The sequence below is a fragment of the Zonotrichia albicollis genome, chromosome 1, assembly GCF_047830755.1.
Source record: "Zonotrichia albicollis isolate bZonAlb1 chromosome 1, bZonAlb1.hap1, whole genome shotgun sequence".
NCBI lineage: Eukaryota > Metazoa > Chordata > Aves > Passeriformes > Passerellidae > Zonotrichia > Zonotrichia albicollis.
This window is the reverse complement of record NC_133819.1, coordinates 121,594,612-121,612,238: the sequence shown is the minus strand read 5'-3', so window position 1 is coordinate 121,612,238 and position 17,627 is coordinate 121,594,612. Positions and strand designations below refer to the sequence as shown.

The following is a 17,627-nucleotide window of genomic DNA, read 5'->3' as shown; positions in this document are numbered from 1 at the left end:
TAACAGTGATTCGCTCTGACTGATGTCCAGTACCTATATTTGTGCATCTCTGGATTTTGTTTCTTTTTTTACTTGTCTTAAGCACTGTGTTAGGCTTTAGTTTTATCCATAGCTCCACCCAGGTCATTTCAGCCCTTCAGTCTTTCCCATTGTAGCTGTGACTGTGTGTTTCAATATATTCCCTATTGTATTGCTTCCTGTTTTTATAAGGGCATATTAGTTTCATTTCTTTCCCTTCTAACCTGGACAGAGATTTTTATACAATGCAGCCATGTCTTCTAGTAGTACCTTTTAAGTTTGCTGGAAAGATCCTACGTACTGCCTTATGTTTTTCAGTCTCATAAATCAACTTGATCTACCCAGTAGGCTTTTGCTGTGCTGTGTAACTTTTACATGCACCAATATTTAGACTTATATTCTGCTTTTCTACTATGTCATTTTGAGTCACTTGTGAAAACATACTAGCTGAACAAATTAGCAGTGCTCTTAAAATCTGTTCATTTTTTAAATGACCTAGTTATGTGCTGGTTTGGGCTTTAATATTATAATTAAATTGTTGTTGTTAAATGAGCTTGTTTCCCAGCCAGTTTGTAAAACACCTTGATTAATTTCCTGTGGATAAGCAGCAGAAATGCCTGGTAGCAGCTTTGTCTCAGTACCTGATTTTGCTTTTGCTCAGTGAATGGGGGATCCTGGTCTGGGGACACTCCGAGGCGGAACAGCCATACCTTCAATTGCCGCATGCTGGTCAAGCCTCTAGCTGAGTCTGAAGAAGGCCACGATAACCAGGAAGCACATCAGAAATATGAAACTATGCAGTGCTTTGCTGTTTCTCAACCAAATTCCTTCAAGGAGGACGGTGAAGGTAATTACCATTTCCAGTTTGTGTTAATGCACTTTCAGAGCAGTTGATAAAGTTGACCTCTAAGTCTTGAAAATTGGAAAAATTCTTAGGTTTGGGGTTTTTTTTATTTAACTGTAGAAATGTGCTTTTGTGTCTTGGCTATGAGGATATACACTTGCATGCAGCTATTCGTTAAACCAGCTGAGAGAAATTCTGTTTACCTCAAAGGGAGATACCCTAGTTTTATATTGCTGAAATTGTAAAAAAAATGTAGCTGACTAGGAAGAAGGTTTCAAAGGGCAATTTTTTGAATTCTTAGAATTTGAAGACAATCGTGGTTCACCATTTCCTTTCCCATTTACTACTTCAGCAGGTAAATTTCCTCAGATTGTTTTGTAAGTGTTCAGGTAAGTAAAAATTGTTATAGTGAAGGTGAGTTCTCAGGAACAGGAAGCATTTGAGGCAAGTTTAAGGAATTTGACTTAGAAAATATGAAGTGGGGAGTGTTAAAGAAACGTGCTCTTTGTGCATGCAGTATATTCTCTTTTATTACTTACTTCCTAAGTGGTTGAGCTACTACAGGTAGATTCATAAACATGTGCCAATACTTATGGATTGTGGTGGAGTCCTTGTTAATTTTTTTTCCGAAAGAAAGCAAAGCCACCTTTCCTGTTTTATTTAATGTTTTAGGAAGTAATGAAGATACAAATCTACTGAGTTTTGTCTATGCATGTATTAGTACAAAATCTATATTTTGGTCTGAATAGATTTAAGGAACTTTTTTAAAGTATTTCTGAAGTCTTTGTGGAAGCAAAAGTCTTCCCTTTTCATGAAAATAAAATGAAGTAACATTTTTCTCTAAGATTTGCAGTCTTGCTTGATTTGTGTTGCAAGAAGAGCTCCAATGAAGGAAAGACCACTTCTTCCTTCGTCAGAGAGCTTTACTACACGCCAGGATCTTCAAGGTATTGTGAAATAAGAGTAGAAGTTTTTAATTGTATTTCCTTTTCCTCGTTGGAGAAATTGCTATAACAAATATTTTCTAATGTATCTAATATCAGGCAAAATAACTTCATTGGACACAAGTACCATGCGAGCAGCTATGAAACCTGGCTGGGAGGATTTGGTGAGAAGATGCATTCAGAGGTTCCATTCACAGCACGAGGGAGAAATATCTTTTGCCAAGAGGCATCACCAGGAAGGTTAGGTTTCATACCTTTAGTACTTTTTATTTTTAACCTGTTTGCCATTTGTGTCTCTTGGTTGTTCTCTCTTTGTTATGGTTTCAGAACAATCACCAGCTACTGACAGTCCCTTTCTCAAGCTGTTTTACTTAGCACACTGGTGGCTCTCTCTCTAGGGAGGTCTTCAGCTTTCTCAGTGGTTGTTTTAGCCTTCTTGTTACAACTGTGCCATCCTGGAGTGTGTTTTAAATCTTCCAAATGACAAAATTATTTTGGAAGGAAAGACCCTTGCATGTTGTCCAAATGTTCACTCACCATTATTCTTCAGAACCTCAACTCACACATTTCAGTTCATTGCCCATATTCCTTTTCTTTACAAAAATGGACTTTTACTGTCACATTTCCTGTGAGAAACATTGAGTGTAAATTCCCAAAGCTGCATCTCACATACTCTTTGGAAACCTACATTGTTGCACTTTTTCTAGCTGATAAGTGTTATAGGATATACCACAAGCACATCTACTCAGTCAGGATTATGGCAGGTAAGAAATAGCAAAGTACTGCACTTGGAATGGTCCCCATGAGGTTTCTGTGGTAGTGACTGGGTGGGGATTTTTCATAAAACCCTTATACTTCTAATTCTAGTAACACAGACCCAAATTAATAAAAGCAAATAACCCTATCTAGTCCATGGGAAAGTTATTTCAAAACCAATTGGAAATAGCTGGAACGTTTCCAGTACAGAAGCATCATTCTTTGGGTTCATGTTTAAAGAACAGGGTTTACAGCTGGCTTGTAACAAATAGTTACCATGGTCATTAAGCAACAGACGTGTCATCTTGGATACTAAATTATAACTGGAATATCAAATTATTCCACCAAATATACACCAAAAAAAGAACTTTAGTCATGAAGCATTAGTTAAATGTTCTTGAATATGTTCTGCTTTCCTGAAATCCTCAGGTGGTCTTTTAGAAATGTGGGGTAACAGAAATGCTGTGTTATTTTAGATAACAGTTTTGGAGGTCTGTACAGTAGAAGTGGTAAAAGTTCACAGCCTTGTGCTGTGATTTTAGACAACTGAAGAAGGCAATATGCAATTAAAATTACACCAGGGGTCTAGAGAGCAGTTGAAGGTAAGGACCCATTTGTGCCAGAGATGATTTAGGGGATGTGTTATGGCATCCCAGCAGTTTATTTCAGTCTTTGTGAAGTTATTCCTGACCAAATTTGCAGCTACTGCCTTGAGTCCTAAGGTTGAATGAGTCCTTTCTTGAGCTTTCTATGAAGTGGTAAAAATATAAGTGTTTTGGTGTTTACACTGTATCATTTTGCAGTTGTGGCTCAGGATCATCATGTAAATTGTAGAATTAATCTAAATGAGAGGGCTCTTTTCTTCTTGTCAAAATGAAAAGAGTGAGTGGTAAGAGGAGGGAAGACCTCTGGAATTACTTCCCTACAAATGATAGAGCACCGAAGAGGAATAATGGCTGAAATATTTTGCTCCCCTGACCTGCAGTATGGGGAAGAAAAACAAGTCATATCTTGGGCTGGAGCATCTTTGTGCTTGCAGTTTTCAAGTCATTGTGGTTTGAGAATGGAAGCAAAGAAAGTAATGCTCTCCTACATGTAGTCCAGCATTATAGTGTGAAAAAAATCCAGCATTAGCTTGTTAAAAAATAAAAAACATGCTTTAAAATTATCTCTCAGTGTAAAATGCAGAATATATGGTAAGTTTTTATTGGCCACGGTCAGAAAAATAGCATTTCCTCAAGAGGAATATGGAAACATTCTTGTTTGCTTAAAGAATTAGTTTGGAAAATGATTTAAGTAGAGATTTCACTTGTATCCTGTTGGCATTGAGTACTGGAATTTCCTGATGTGGTATATGCTAAAGTTAAGAGCTTTGGACTTTCTGGTGCCCAAAGGTTAAACTGAAACAATGACATACCTAACAGTGAAATTTTGTTTTGTATTGTTTCACTGTTGTAGGTTTTTGTTTTTCGTTACATTTTTACTCTGAAAACCCCCTTCTGGTTGTTTAAATTGTGCTTCCTGTTTTCTCACTGCCTAGATAATACTTTGCAACCTTGCAGAACAATATATAACAGTGGGGGACAGGGAAGGAAAGCAATCGTAACCAGTCTTGCAAGGCTGAAAATGTGCTAGCTCTGTAGACCAGAAAAATAAAGGCCACACTTGGAAAACCACATCATTTCATTACAACAGGAAATATTAAAAGACTAGCAATGAAATGAAGATCACATGATAATATTAATTTAAAAAAATAAAAAAGAGAGAGACAGAACCCCACAGAAAATACAGATGTATGAAAAAATAAGAAACTAAATGTATTTGTAGTGCTTCGTTCCTATTTTTTCCCTAAATGAGTATATGAAAATTTTTGGAGTATTTTACTTCTCTCATGTCTGCAATCCTAATGTGATTGCTTTTGGACTAGAAATTTTAAGGGACCACACTTGTTTCATTGATGGCAGAGAGTGAACAGTAGAATAAATGTTTGGGAGATGTGCTTTTCCATAACATATTTTAATATTTCATTAAAGAAGTGTCACAGAGGTGTATGGAAGTTAAAAAACTGAATTTGTTTAAGTCCAGATTTACATTAAAAACTTAAAGGGCTGCAGAATGTGTACAGTGAAGTAAACCCCAAACCTGAAATGCAATCAACACTGAGAAAGGGTAGCAGAGCCCCAGTTTTGATTTAGGTAATTTTATTTCTAATTTTTTAGCCATATATATTTTGTATTTGTTCTTTTAAAAGTAATAATTTCTCTTTCCAGTTCTCATTTCTAATTGTTCTTAGGTAAGAGTTTATGCATTTTTTAAATTAAAGAAGTAGTGATAGTAACTATTGCAAGACAATTTAGTCAGGCTTGGAGGAGAATATACAGGCTAATGGAAACAGATGATCTAAAAGCTAAGGACATTTGTATCAAATCATCATGGTGTAATGGTACAGTGAAAAAGTGTTTGAGGAACAAAAGGAATTAGACACATATTTGATGAAAAGTGAAATGGACATCAAGAGCTTCCTGTCTGCTCCTGGAATACATTCTGTTTCATAGTATCTTCCTGTTGTTGCTGTCACTCCTTGCAGATTTTCATTTGATCGCCCTACAGCATGCGGGATCCTTTATTTTTGTACACATCTATTTATTTTCAAAATGTTATTTTTATTTATTTTGCTTAATTAGCACCACATCTGGGTATCAGTGCTGAGCATGTTAGATGTTGAGCAGCTGAGCAGTGTGCCATTAGCTTACCTGAGTTGTTGTTGTGCTTGCCTGCAGTGCTGAGGCAGGGGCTGGCCTTCAGCCCCGTTTATCGCTTTTCCCTGTCAGACGGCACCATCGTCTCTGCCCAAACCAAGAGCAAGCTCATCCGCTCTCAGACAACCAGTGAACCTCAGCTTGTCATCTCCTTGCATATGCTTCACAGGTAAGCCTGGCCACTTCCTTGTTGTAAGCATACTGTTGTTATTATATTTCTAAAGTCCATACCTTCTGAGTGGTTTTCTACCATGCTGCTCTTCTCAGCAGTGCAGTTCCTTGTGGCTTCATCAGGGCTCTCAACCCACCCACTTTTATCCTAGTAACCTTCACGAGCCACAGCTACTGCCCAACTAAGGACTTCACAGCTGTGGCTCATTTAGAATAACTAGAACTGGCAAGGCCACTTATATTCCCCAACACAATACATTTTACTGTGACTCAAAGGCCACCTATACTTCCTTGCGTCCACACTCTGCTGAGAGTCATGCAAAGCACAAGGTTGCCAAAGCAAATAGATTGTTTAAGGCTGATAGATTTCTGTTGACCCAGAACTGATATCATGGAAACCAAGTAAGATTTTGAAATCAATGCTTGCAGCAGGAAAAGACTGTAAGATTGTTTCAGAATTTGAAAATGGCATGCTGGATTTTCAATGCCATGTTCTTCTTTTCAGTATTTTAATTTCCTGTACTTTGCATAGTAGATACAAGAAACTTTTCAATAGTGATTAAATCTAGAAAGCTTAGAATTCTTGTAGTTCATATTCTGTTATTGGTTCTGGTTCTTCTTTAAAAAACATGTTATGAGTATTAGACTTTAGACACTTTAGACAAAGTGTTGCTTAATTCTTTGATTCTTTTTGTGCCTTGTCTTTTCTGGTGCTTGGCTTAGCGGCTCTCATATGTCCAATTCTAAGCAGTGTCACTACTGTTAGTTTGGTTTTTTTTTCAAAAAGTAGAGACAATAATATCCTAAAGTCAGTATTGAGCAATCACTGACATCAGAACTTTAACATACAATTTTTATTAAGTCATTGCACGTCCTGATGTATTTGTACCAGATTTTGTTTCAGGCTTTATTCCCAGTCCTCCGTATCATTTTTCTTGAGAGGAAGAAAACAGTGCTAAACATACTTATAACTGAAACCATTTTATAGAACTTGTAGACTGATCTGGCTAAAAGCTGTCTGCAATTTGTTTTCTTTGGATTGCTGAATAGACCTAGTATTTTATTAAGTGCCAAATCTTAAATTTTAAAAAGCAAGCACTGATAATTTTTAAATGGTACTCATAAATTTTCTTGCACTTTTTAAAGCAGAGTGCTGGTACTACTGTATTTGTAATAAGGTATTAAAAATACCTCTTTTTTATAGTTAATGTTTTTCACTTTTGCCTTTATACCTAAGGTAACCAATAGAGAATAAGAAGATTCACTGCTCTGTATTTTTCAATTATTTTGCTACTCACACTTTAGCAAAACTGAAGGTTTATCTGCACTTACTTATACTGTGCAAATAGGAAAGGTTTTTGTCTCATGGAGAATGCATATTAGGAATGTTCCATTTATATTTGGTTTTGGAAGTCTGGAGTTGATTTGATTTTTTTTGTCAGAATCTCATTTTTTTCCCTCCTAACCTACTTGGCTCTGTCTCTTTTGTGCTTTTAGCATTTGGGAATATATCTGATTTTCCTAATTTAAGTTTTAGCACACAGTAAAAAGTGTATTACATCCTCCCATAAACTAATTAAAATCTACTGAGGAAAAGAAAAGTGACCTTCAGGTGATCTCACAAGAGCTTTTTCTCTGTGTATGTGTGTCTCTCTCTTCTCTTTCTTCTGTCTTGAGGCTTACATCTCTAAAATACAAGTTTCAGCTTCTGTGTGTGTGGTTTGTTGTTTTTCTTCTCCCCTTTTCCTAAATGCCTGTGCAGGACTGGATTGCTAACAGACTGTTCTCATTCTGAACAAGTATCCAGTAGTTCCCTTGGCTCACAGGCTGTTTTGAAGCAATATTGAAATACTCTGGCAGTGTAAAAATGTGACTTTTTCAACTTTCTTTTCACTATGAACTTGGTGGGCAAATAGCCCACTCCAGCCTTGTGGTGGGGCTAACTTAGAGAAATTCAAAACTCCTGCAAACAGCTGTCCACAGCTGTCTTGTAAAACATGTATTTGTTGGGTCATATGTTTCAGATGAGATTTCTTTCAGTTCTAGAAATTAGCTCTTGCCAAATTGTAGAGAGATACATTAAAGGGAGTGTGAAATTGTAACCTATCAGCATTTCTAATGACTGTCATTTAAATGAGGTTTAATTTTGTTTTTCCTCTCTTTCATTGTTTTCTAATGAGGTACTGAAAAACCATACTGTTAATGTTCAGCCATGTTGAGAGTTGCATATCACTTTTGTCAAATTGTTGATTTATTTTTGATTGTAGAGGTTTTGTGTTATTTTAAAGTGAGGTTTGGGGTTTTGCTTCTTTTTCCGTAATGTAATTGCAAGTTGGCCACTGTCATTTAGCTAACGGGCTGTTTTTCTTCCTCTTGCCACATAGAGAGCAGAATGTCTGTGGAATGAATCAGGATTTGACTGGACAAGGAATGGGGAAGATATTGAACCCAATTAGTTCCAGCAGCCCTGCCCATCAGGCCATGTGCAGTGGGAACCCAGGTCAGGATATGACCATCAGTAGCAATATAAATTTTGCCATAAATGGCCCAAAGGAGCAAGTGGGCATGCCAGCAGGCAGGTTTGGTGGTTCAGGGGGAATGAACCATGTGTCAAGCATACAAGCATCCACTCCTCAGGGTAGTAACTATGCACTAAAAATGAATAGCCCCTCTCAAAGCAGCCCTGGCATGAACCCAGGGCAGCCAAACTCTATGCTTTCCCCAAGGCATCGCGTGAGCCCTGGAGTGGCAGGAAGTCCTCGCATCCCACCCAGTCAGTTCTCCCCTGCAGGAAGTTTGCATTCACCTGTGGGAGTCTGCAGCAGCACAGGAAATAGCCATAACTACACCAACAGTTCCCTGAACGCACTTCAGGCCCTCAGCGAGGGCCACGGCGTTTCTCTAGGATCGTCGTTGGCTTCACCTGACCTAAAAATGGGAAATTTACAAAATTCCCCTGTGAATATGAATCCTCCCCAACTAAGCAAGATGGGAAGCCTGGACTCTAAAGACTGCTTTGGAATATATGGGGAGCAATCAGAAGGTACAACTGGACAAGCAGAGAGCAGCTGCCATTCAGGAGAGCAGAAAGACAGCAGCGATAGCAGCATGCCACCGGTTGTCAGTGGCGAGAGACCTGATGGACAGAATAAACTGCACGATGGAAAAAGCCAGACAAAGCTCTTACAGTTGCTGACCACCAAATCAGATCAGATGGAGCCTTCACCTTTGTCCAGTACCATGGGAGACATTAGCAAGGACTCCACGGGAGGGTTGCCTGGGTCTGGTTCAGCACATGGAACCTCACTCAAGGAGAAGCATAAAATTTTGCACAGACTATTGCAGGACAGTAGTTCTCCTGTAGATTTGGCCAAGCTCACAGCAGAGGCCACAGGCAAAGAACTGAACCAGGAGTCCAGTAGCACAGCTCCTGGTTCAGAGGTGACTGTTAAACAGGAGCCAGCGAGTCCTAAGAAGAATAATAATGCACTACTTCGCTACTTGCTAGATAAAGATGATACTAAAGATATTGGTTTACCAGACATACCCCCAAAACTGGAGCGGTTGGACAGTAAGACAGACCCTTCCGGTAGCACAAAGTTAATAGCGATGAGGACGGAAAAAGAAGAGATAAGCTTTGAGCCTAATGAACAGGTAAGCTAATTTTTGCATTATGTGTGAATGACTTGTTCGAGGCCTGCATTCCTGCCATCTGACTTACACTAAGAGTAGCATCTTGGCACTTCAGGAGGCTGTTACCTGTCTTTTGAAATCCAGTCTTCACTCAGTTTCCCAGCTGGTGATGGTCACACTGTATAAAAGCACAGGCTCTGCCTGGGAGGAGATGGCCAATGCAGGGTGCCTTTCCCAGATGGTAGTCAGGCAAAGAGAAAATACTCGTGACTCTTGGTTAGTGCTGCCTAATTGACAGCTTTTCCCACAGGCTGCTGTTGTGCTTGCTAAATGGGTCCTTGACCTAGCCCAGCATAGCAGCTACACTCCTGCCATGGAAAACAGGTTCATGCTCAAGAACAGTTGTTTGAAAGGACTGATAACAACTTTGCATTACTGGTCTTCATGTTATGCTTGACCTGCAAATTAAAATCTAAGCAAATAGACTTATGTGGCAGTCTGGAGGATTTGATGGGATTTTCTTGTAATCTTAAAAATTCTTTATATTCAGCCTCAAATTTCTGTGAAAGATTAATTGTTCAGTGCAGGGATCATGTCTCCTCATGCAGGGTTATCTGCATTGAATTTTGCATTCAGAATTTCTTTACTTTCTGTGCAAGATGCCTTGTTGCTGTGCTGCCCAACACAATAATAAGTGGTGTATTGTTGGGACCTATGCTAAGAAGTGTTATGTCACACTGGCTTTGATGCAGAATTCACTTTCCAAAAGCAGCAGGTCCACATCACCCAGAGTGCTCCAGTTTTCAGAGCTTTGCAAGAAGAAGGGACACAGTGAAAGCAATCTGCTACTTCAGTATTACTGTTTATATTATTTATAAAATGGGTAATTACAATATCAATTTTAGTATAAAGCATTTTCTGGGAAGGTTATAACTAGCTGGAGTTAATGATCCTTAGATTTGTCCTACACTATCAAATCTCCCAGCTGGTCATTAATCCCCAGGCAGCCCTGTGTGTGAAGCCTTAGTTTGTAAATCATGATCAGATCATATACAATGCAAATGTTCATGCGTCTCATTCACAGCCGTATCCTTAATTTTAAAAATTTTGTATATTTTCTAATGCATAGACTAGGTTTGAGCTTGTTTATTTTTTTAACCCATTGTATCTTTTTATTATGTATGCATAAAAACATTCTTGTTTATATTTTCTATATTGTGTTGTGAGACTGAGGAGGGTTAGATTACATTTTCTTTGCCCTAAGACACAACATTGGATTATTATTTTTTTATTTGCCCTTTTGGCAGTCTGTAAGTAGTAGACAGTTCTTTCAACAGTGGTTATAACCACAAAACATAGAGGCCAAATGTGTCACTGCAGTGTAGATGCAGCATTGTTAAAATTTCAGTTATCCAGGCAACTCCTAAGGTTACTTTGCTGCTTTTGTTTCAACAAAATTTGACAACTGTTGCCACTGTGTAGGAGCAATTGTGGTTTTTCAATCCTTCCCACACTTTAGGAGAAACCAAGCCAAATTGTACTAATTTCTCCTCACTGAAGTTGGCACTGATTTATCCTCAAGCCTGGATGTTAGTTTGGTTTTCAATAGAAGCCTATATTTTCTAGTGTTTGTAGAGGTAGAGTGTAGATTCTCTTTGAGAACTGATGGTTCATTAGGCTATGAAAATACAGAAATCAAGAATTTCATAGATAAACTAGCAAGAATGGCGTATTTTTAACATGTCTGATAGATTTCAGTTCCTAGTTCAGATCCTACACATTGAAGTCAGTACTAGATTGAAAGCAGAGATCTTCAATCTTCCAAAATTAGGTACTCAACAAGAATGTAAAATTTGGTAATCACAAAAAACTGTATGCCCTTCCTTCATAGATTTAAATCATGGCCTTCAGATGGTTTGTTCCCCTAGAATTAAATTTCTAAAAGAATTAAAATTTCCTCTTTCATGATCTCTGTGGAGTACACAAGAAACAGTTTAGCTTACAAACCAGTTCTCAGAGACCAAGTTCTGTCCCCTCTAGAACTTTGTTGTCTAGTCCAAGCCAGTCCTACAAACTCCTTTTATTACTGATGGAAACACAGAAAAATACTCCAGGACTTTTTTTTTTCTTATCTTATCCTAATGTGTGTCTAAAACAGATGAGGTTAGCTGTTCTTTACTGGTATTCCCATTGACAAGTGGTAGCACAGGTGAACAGTTTAAACTAGCTGCTTTACTTTTTCATAGGCAACTTGTGTCTCACCCTAAATGTAAACATGAGACTAACTATAAAACCAGCTTTCAAGAAAGAGACTTCAGTCTCTACAAGCGCTGCCAACCTCAAGCAGTTGAAAATCAGGTCTCCTGAATGATGAACTTCGTAAAGTGAATGGTCCATTCATTTTTTATTTTTAGGTTTTATGTTTCTGAGGCTGGGGTGGGATTTCAGGGGATTGAAGTGTGGGCTGTGGATGTATTGCCTTTTCTTAAAGTTTGAAGACAGAGTTTGTGTCCCAGGAGAGAGAGAGCCGGAGGTACAGAAAGGTCTGGGAGTTGGGTTTGCTCAGAAAACCACAAAGCAGTGCAGGAGCTGTGATAAAGTGGTGAGGGCTTCCTCAGCTCCAAGGTATGGAGCAGCCAGTCACTGTGATGGAAGACTGTTGGATAATGACAGAAGGGCTTTTGTTGCTCCTGTTGCTTGTAAACAGAACTTTAAAACCCACTTAAAATGCAGTGAAACCTGGAGCTAAGAAACAGAAGTCCAGCATGGAGTAGGAGAGGAAATGGTGGGAAATACAGAATAATCTAAGTGTTTAACTGTCTGAAGGCCAGGACTTTAAACAAATAATCACTTTACCCCAATTATAAAATTACTGAAAATATTTAGCATAAAAACTCTTCAGCTTTGGAAGATGGTCTCCCACAGGAAGTGCTCATTGCCTAAATTTAGATCAAAGCTGGAACTATTTAGTACAAGACTAGAACACAGATTCTTGAGCTAAATTCTTCCATCCTCCTGCATCCTTCCCCCTCCTTTTTCCTCCCATATGTAAAAATTAGCCATGTGCTTGTGTTACCTATTTTGCAGGTTTATTTAAAACTTCTCCTCCCTGAGGAATGTTGTATTTTTAAGTAATTAGTCACTGGAGTGTGCAGTTTCTCTGGAAACTGCAGCAGAGCAGCAGTGGGATGGCCTCTACAAGGGAGATCAGTGTGTTGGGAGGCAACAGAGCCATTGCATTTTCTCCTTTTACTTTTGGTGTGACTTTCTGAGCAGGAAATGCTTTGAAGTGCACCACTGCACTAAAAATAGCAGTCTTCTAGGTAGTGTGTTTAAACATACACTTCTGCAGAGAGCAGCGACTGACAGGAAGCCTTTCTCAAATGGCAGAGAATATTTCCAGCCCTGCTGTACCTTTTTCCCTTCCTTGGTGGGATGATGCTTATCAGGCTTTATTAGGCTGTTTGCTGTTCCAGTTACAGCAGCTGTAGGGGAGGGGATGAGAGAGGGACCTGCTGGGGACACTCAGTGGGGTTTTTCCTCCAGCACCAACCGTGGTAGGGCTGTTGCTGTCGAGCACAAGTTCTCATATGGCTCAGCACTGTTGGAAAGGGAAGAGAGCGTCCCTCAGCAGTAAACCTGCCTTCTCCTGCTCTCCCTGACTGTCCACTGCCAGGAGCAGCCCCTGTAGTGGTCTGGAGATGGTCAGATGTGGCAAGGACTGCCTGACAGCTTGGAGGGGAAGGAGAGTGAAAGTACAGGGGAACATCAGAAAAACATCATGAACAATGTTAGATATGGCCTTGCTAAAGCAGCTTGTTCTCTGAGAAATCACCTGGGGGAGCGTGGAATGAAATCCTTATCTCCACAAGTGTACTCTCCTCTTTTTTGTTCAGTAGACCATAAAGACAGGCTGTTTGACAGGGACTTTGCAATGCAACAGTCTGCACAAATGCTGTTCCAGAAATCATCTCAAGTATGTACATTCTTGTCCTAAAACTCAGAAACTGCTCTAGTGTTCCTCACATATTTTATCAACTATGCTGTATTCATGCTTCATGTGGAAACCAGTGTCTTCCCAATACCAGCATGTTTTCTCTACACATGCCACTCATCTTTAAAAAACCTATTTCTGGTTTAATAGTCCAGGATCCATTAAGTTCATGAGGAACATTTGTTTCTTCTTGAAATTCTATCAAAACCTTAGAATGGGGATTCCATTTTCTGAATGTCTTTCAATTAGAGTTCTGCTTTCAAATGTTAGTCATAGAATAGCTTGATAATTTAATAGGATTTCTAGCCAATTTTATGTTTATTGCAGTTACCAGGGAGAAAAATACTGTATTGGTTCCACTTCTAATTTCCTTTTCCCTTCTTTTTATAATCCTTTGATTTATTGCCAGTTTGGAGTAGGGATTTGGTTTCATTTGCCTCTTATGGTCAAATGCTTTGCCCATACTTCTGAGGTAGAAGATGAGCTAAACTTCAAATTTATGCAAATCAGATGTAACTTCAAGTTGTGTCCCCACCAAAAAACATCCTGTTGTAAGTCCTTGGAATAGAGGGTCACAGTGCAAGCCGTGGGCAATGCCCATGGCAGGAAGCAGATTTCCGGAGGCTTGAGTATCTTATCCAGTCCTTCACAATCCATGGAAGCTGGGCTTTGAAACAGCAACTTCTGTAAAACAAACTTCATGTTGAGGTGCAGCTGCCTTTCAGTACAACTTCTGTAAGCTCTTAAGTTTAATCTGTGTTTCTCTATATGACAGTAAAAAATAAGTATTTTTTCAAATGCAAAAATATCCCTGAGAATTATTTGTCTTACACTTTCTGGCACTTTGTGCTCACCTTCTACAGAGATTGTCATAATTGCATTACTTAGACATAGTGAAAATACCCACACAAGAACTTCCTTGTGATGCTTAGCACTTTATCAGGTGGTTTTGTTTTTTTTTAATTCCTGACAAATAATTGTTTCACTGGGAGCTTAGGGTGTGCCTTCTATTTACATATAATTCAATTTAGGCCATTAACAAAATAAATATAGACTATAACTAAAAGAAAAATCCCTTGAATCTAGCCAAGTAAATATTTTAATGCTAGTTTCTGCACATATGGTGCCATTTGAGGATGAGTCTGGAAAGACTTAGGATAACATCATAAATTGGTGTTAATTCCAAATCTCTTGGAATTTTTGTAGCAGTGGAGAACCCTTATAAAAAATAAAGTTTAAGTATTTAATATTGATTATTCAGCAAAAAGGGAGAAGTATGTATTTGGGTTGTTGTAATACATCTGTTGTATTTGCCCTTTCTTTGCCACTTCTGAGAGGAATTAGAAACATCTTAGGGAGTGCCGTCTTCTGACACATTTGGATCAATATGTTCTTCATTGGTGTTTTTTTAGGTTTGGTTTTGAGGTTGTTTTTTTATATATATATCTAGTGTTTGAACAAAGAATTGCAGTAGCCAGAATGCTAAAAGAAAAGATGACACAAAATCCCACATGAAACCAACCAAAAAAAACCCCCTGCAACGTATAAAACTTCCCTTTGCTGTTGTCTCAGATCCATGTAATGAAGGCCATATGTCTTAATTCCCCCAAAGAGTACTGAATCATCCTTCTATAATTTATGGTGCTCTGTATCAGTCTCTTCTCCTGGCTTTTGCGGTCTTCTTGTAGCAGATCTGCCATCGCTCAAATGCAGCTCCTATAAACATCACTCATGGCTGTCTCTTGGAGCACCTTTTTGAATCTGCTTATCACCTGTCCCTGCAGTGATTTAGGTTTTATATAATCACTTCGGATTCCTCCTGGCTCAGCCTTTTCTACTGATGTGCTGGATCCACCCAGCTGCTTGTAATTGCCTGGAAAGCAGTGGGATCCTCATCAAAGGGATTTGTCAGGAACAGGTAATCTTGTACCAGCCAACCTGTTTTCCTTCAGCAAGAAAGTAGCAGAATTGTTGGAATAATAGAAATTGTGTGCCAAGGTGTTTAGATTTGAGTAAGGCCCGTTTCCTTATGGCAGGGTAGAGGTACATGGTCAAGATGAAACTGCTGTGAGTGGTGAGGAAGCTGTTTGGAAATCCCTCCACACACAGTGGTTATTGAAAGATTCACTGTCAAAATGGAGATGCTGCAGGACTCGTGCAGCATCTAGAGCTGCTCAGTGTTTTAGTTAACCTAAATGACCTGATGTGACAATGGAGCTTGGTAAAGCTGAGTGTGACACTTGAATGTGTCTGCAAACACCCTGGAGGACACAGTTCAGATTCAGCTGCAATGAAGAGATACAGATACAAAATATTAGAAGATTCAGGGTGAATAAATGCTATTTATTATCATTAGTTAAGAATAATGTCTCAGGTTTGTTTTTTTTTTTTTTTTAATATGAGGGGAGAAGTGACTAAATAGGAGTTTTTCAGAGCTGTTCTAGGGATCATAATGATGACAAGAAGAGTGAGAGACAGTAAATGTCATGTAATTAAAAGAATCACATGCTTTTCTGGAAAATGCCATCAAAACATACTATGTGTAGAGGAAATTTTCTGCTTTACTCAGCAGCTATAAGGCTTCATTTTAAGTCCTGTCTTGGACACGGCTTCAGCAAAAGTGTGGATCAAGTGAAAGCAATCCACAAGAGCAACGAGAGTAATGAGAGGCCTAGAAAACAGGTTATTTGCTGAAGAAAATTCACAAGTTGAGATTGTTTGTTCATTTCAGCTTAAAACACAAAAAGGGCACATGTTTTCAAATACAGAAAAAGTTAGAAAAAGAAAGGGTAGCACAGTATGTTCTCCAGATTCAAAACAGGATTGGAAAAAATGGTCTAAATATCTGTGTGAGAGATTTTGCATTGAGACTGATAAAAGAAATACAAGAGTAGCAAGGATGGCAGAGTGCTGAAACCAATTCTCCAGGGAAGCTGTGGATTTTCTGTCTCTGGATGTCTTTAACAAGCAACTGTATGAACTTCCACAGGGAATGGCATACACTGATTTTGCCTGGAGGCTTTAAATTTCTTCCAGTCCTCTGATTCTCTGATTTCCTACCATTTTGCCAATAACACCAGCCTCTAGATCACCCACATCCTGCCTTTTGATGGAGTGAATTCCCTCCTCTTTTGCACTGTATACTACAATTTATATGACTAGGACATGATGTAGAAATAATAAAAAATAGCACCATGATTATTTGCAGTTAGTCACCCAAAAAAAGCACTTAGCAGTGTAACCTTGGGGCATTTTAGCTACCTTTGAATAAATAGCTGGACTTCCCAGGAGCAGGCTAGATGTGGTGGCAGGGGTTCTGTACAGACTAATGTGCAGTGCTTCCTAGCTAGCCTGGGAGAACCTCAGTAGGTATTTAAAGCCATCTCAGGTATTTCTACAGTATCCTGTGATCTTTGGCCTAAGTTTGCTCTCAGTAAGAAGTTCATGATGTGGGGAAGGACAAAAAAAAAAAAACAAGGAAGAATTGTATTTCAGTTCTGTATGTTTGTGGTGTTATTTCTCTGTTCCCCATCCTTCATGGGTGGCTGCTCACTCTGCCTCTACTCCGTCATTGCACATTTCCTAATGAAGACACTGATTTTGAGTAGATATTTGTTATAAATACTGCTATGATATATTTACTGCTCAAGATGGTAGTAAACTGAAACTGGACACCCTGTTCTTAATTATTATCCTAGTCTTACCCTTATCAAGAGTTTAGGATTGGAGAATATAGTTGCAATGATTACCACATTTCAGTCAGAAAATTATTTTAATTCTAAGAGGTTTTAGACAGAGAAGCTGACAAAAGAGAGTATCAGTGAAAATCAATACATATAAGAAAAATAGCAAGTAAGTAATTATGTTAGTGTAAGGTGAACTTAATTTTTCTCCCATCTTTATTTCATTAATTTTCTACTGAATTTAAATGTAAATTCATATGTAGATGTAGATTTCTCTTGTCATACTCTAGAGAAGTTATTTTCGATGATATGGGAAGTTGGGAGTATAATAAATTCCCAATCCTATGTATATATTTTGCCAGTTAACCTCTGTAGATTTATTCAGTGTTCAGGTTTGGAATATAACAAAGAAAAGGCATATGGGGAATTGGTATAGCCATAAAGTAACTTTCTGATTGTATGCTTTTAATCAAGTCACAAAGAGACTAGAAATACAACTGTGTTGAAAGAAATAGCAGTTATGCCTACATAAACCCCCATCTTCAGCACTCCTGGCTCTCCTGTTATCCCTGCTGTCAGCACTGATCACAGAGCGCACAGGCAGGAATCCCCCTGCTGCCCAAGGTATGGAATCAATGGAATCATAAGTCCCCAGCTGGACTTCTGAAGGGTGTCAGTGCCACTCTGGGCTCCCCAAAAGCAAGGGAAAAGCCCTGGGAAGCCTTCCCAGTCCCCTTCCAACAGGTTTGTGAGCATCCTCCACATCAGGCCTGTTTCCAGACACATCAGAGGCCACTCGGGCGGGACACTGGGGGCTGCCTGGCT

The 17,627-nt window shown here is 38.8% G+C and overlaps 1 protein-coding gene across 6 annotated transcripts in view; it reads left to right on the top strand.

The window, feature by feature from the left end:
- Positions 1–17,627, top strand: part of NCOA2 (nuclear receptor coactivator 2) — a 189,412-nt gene that overhangs the window by 142,454 nt on the left and 29,331 nt on the right. For all 6 annotated transcript variants that reach the window (XM_074552288.1, XM_074552309.1, XM_074552281.1 and 3 more), the window contains 5 exons: positions 680–865; positions 1,708–1,809; positions 1,906–2,046; positions 5,343–5,490; positions 7,877–9,146. In XM_074552288.1, the coding sequence (XP_074408389.1) occupies positions 680–865; positions 1,708–1,809; positions 1,906–2,046; positions 5,343–5,490; positions 7,877–9,146 (1,847 nt within the window). The remainder of the gene's footprint in view (positions 1–679; positions 866–1,707; positions 1,810–1,905; positions 2,047–5,342; positions 5,491–7,876; positions 9,147–17,627) is intronic.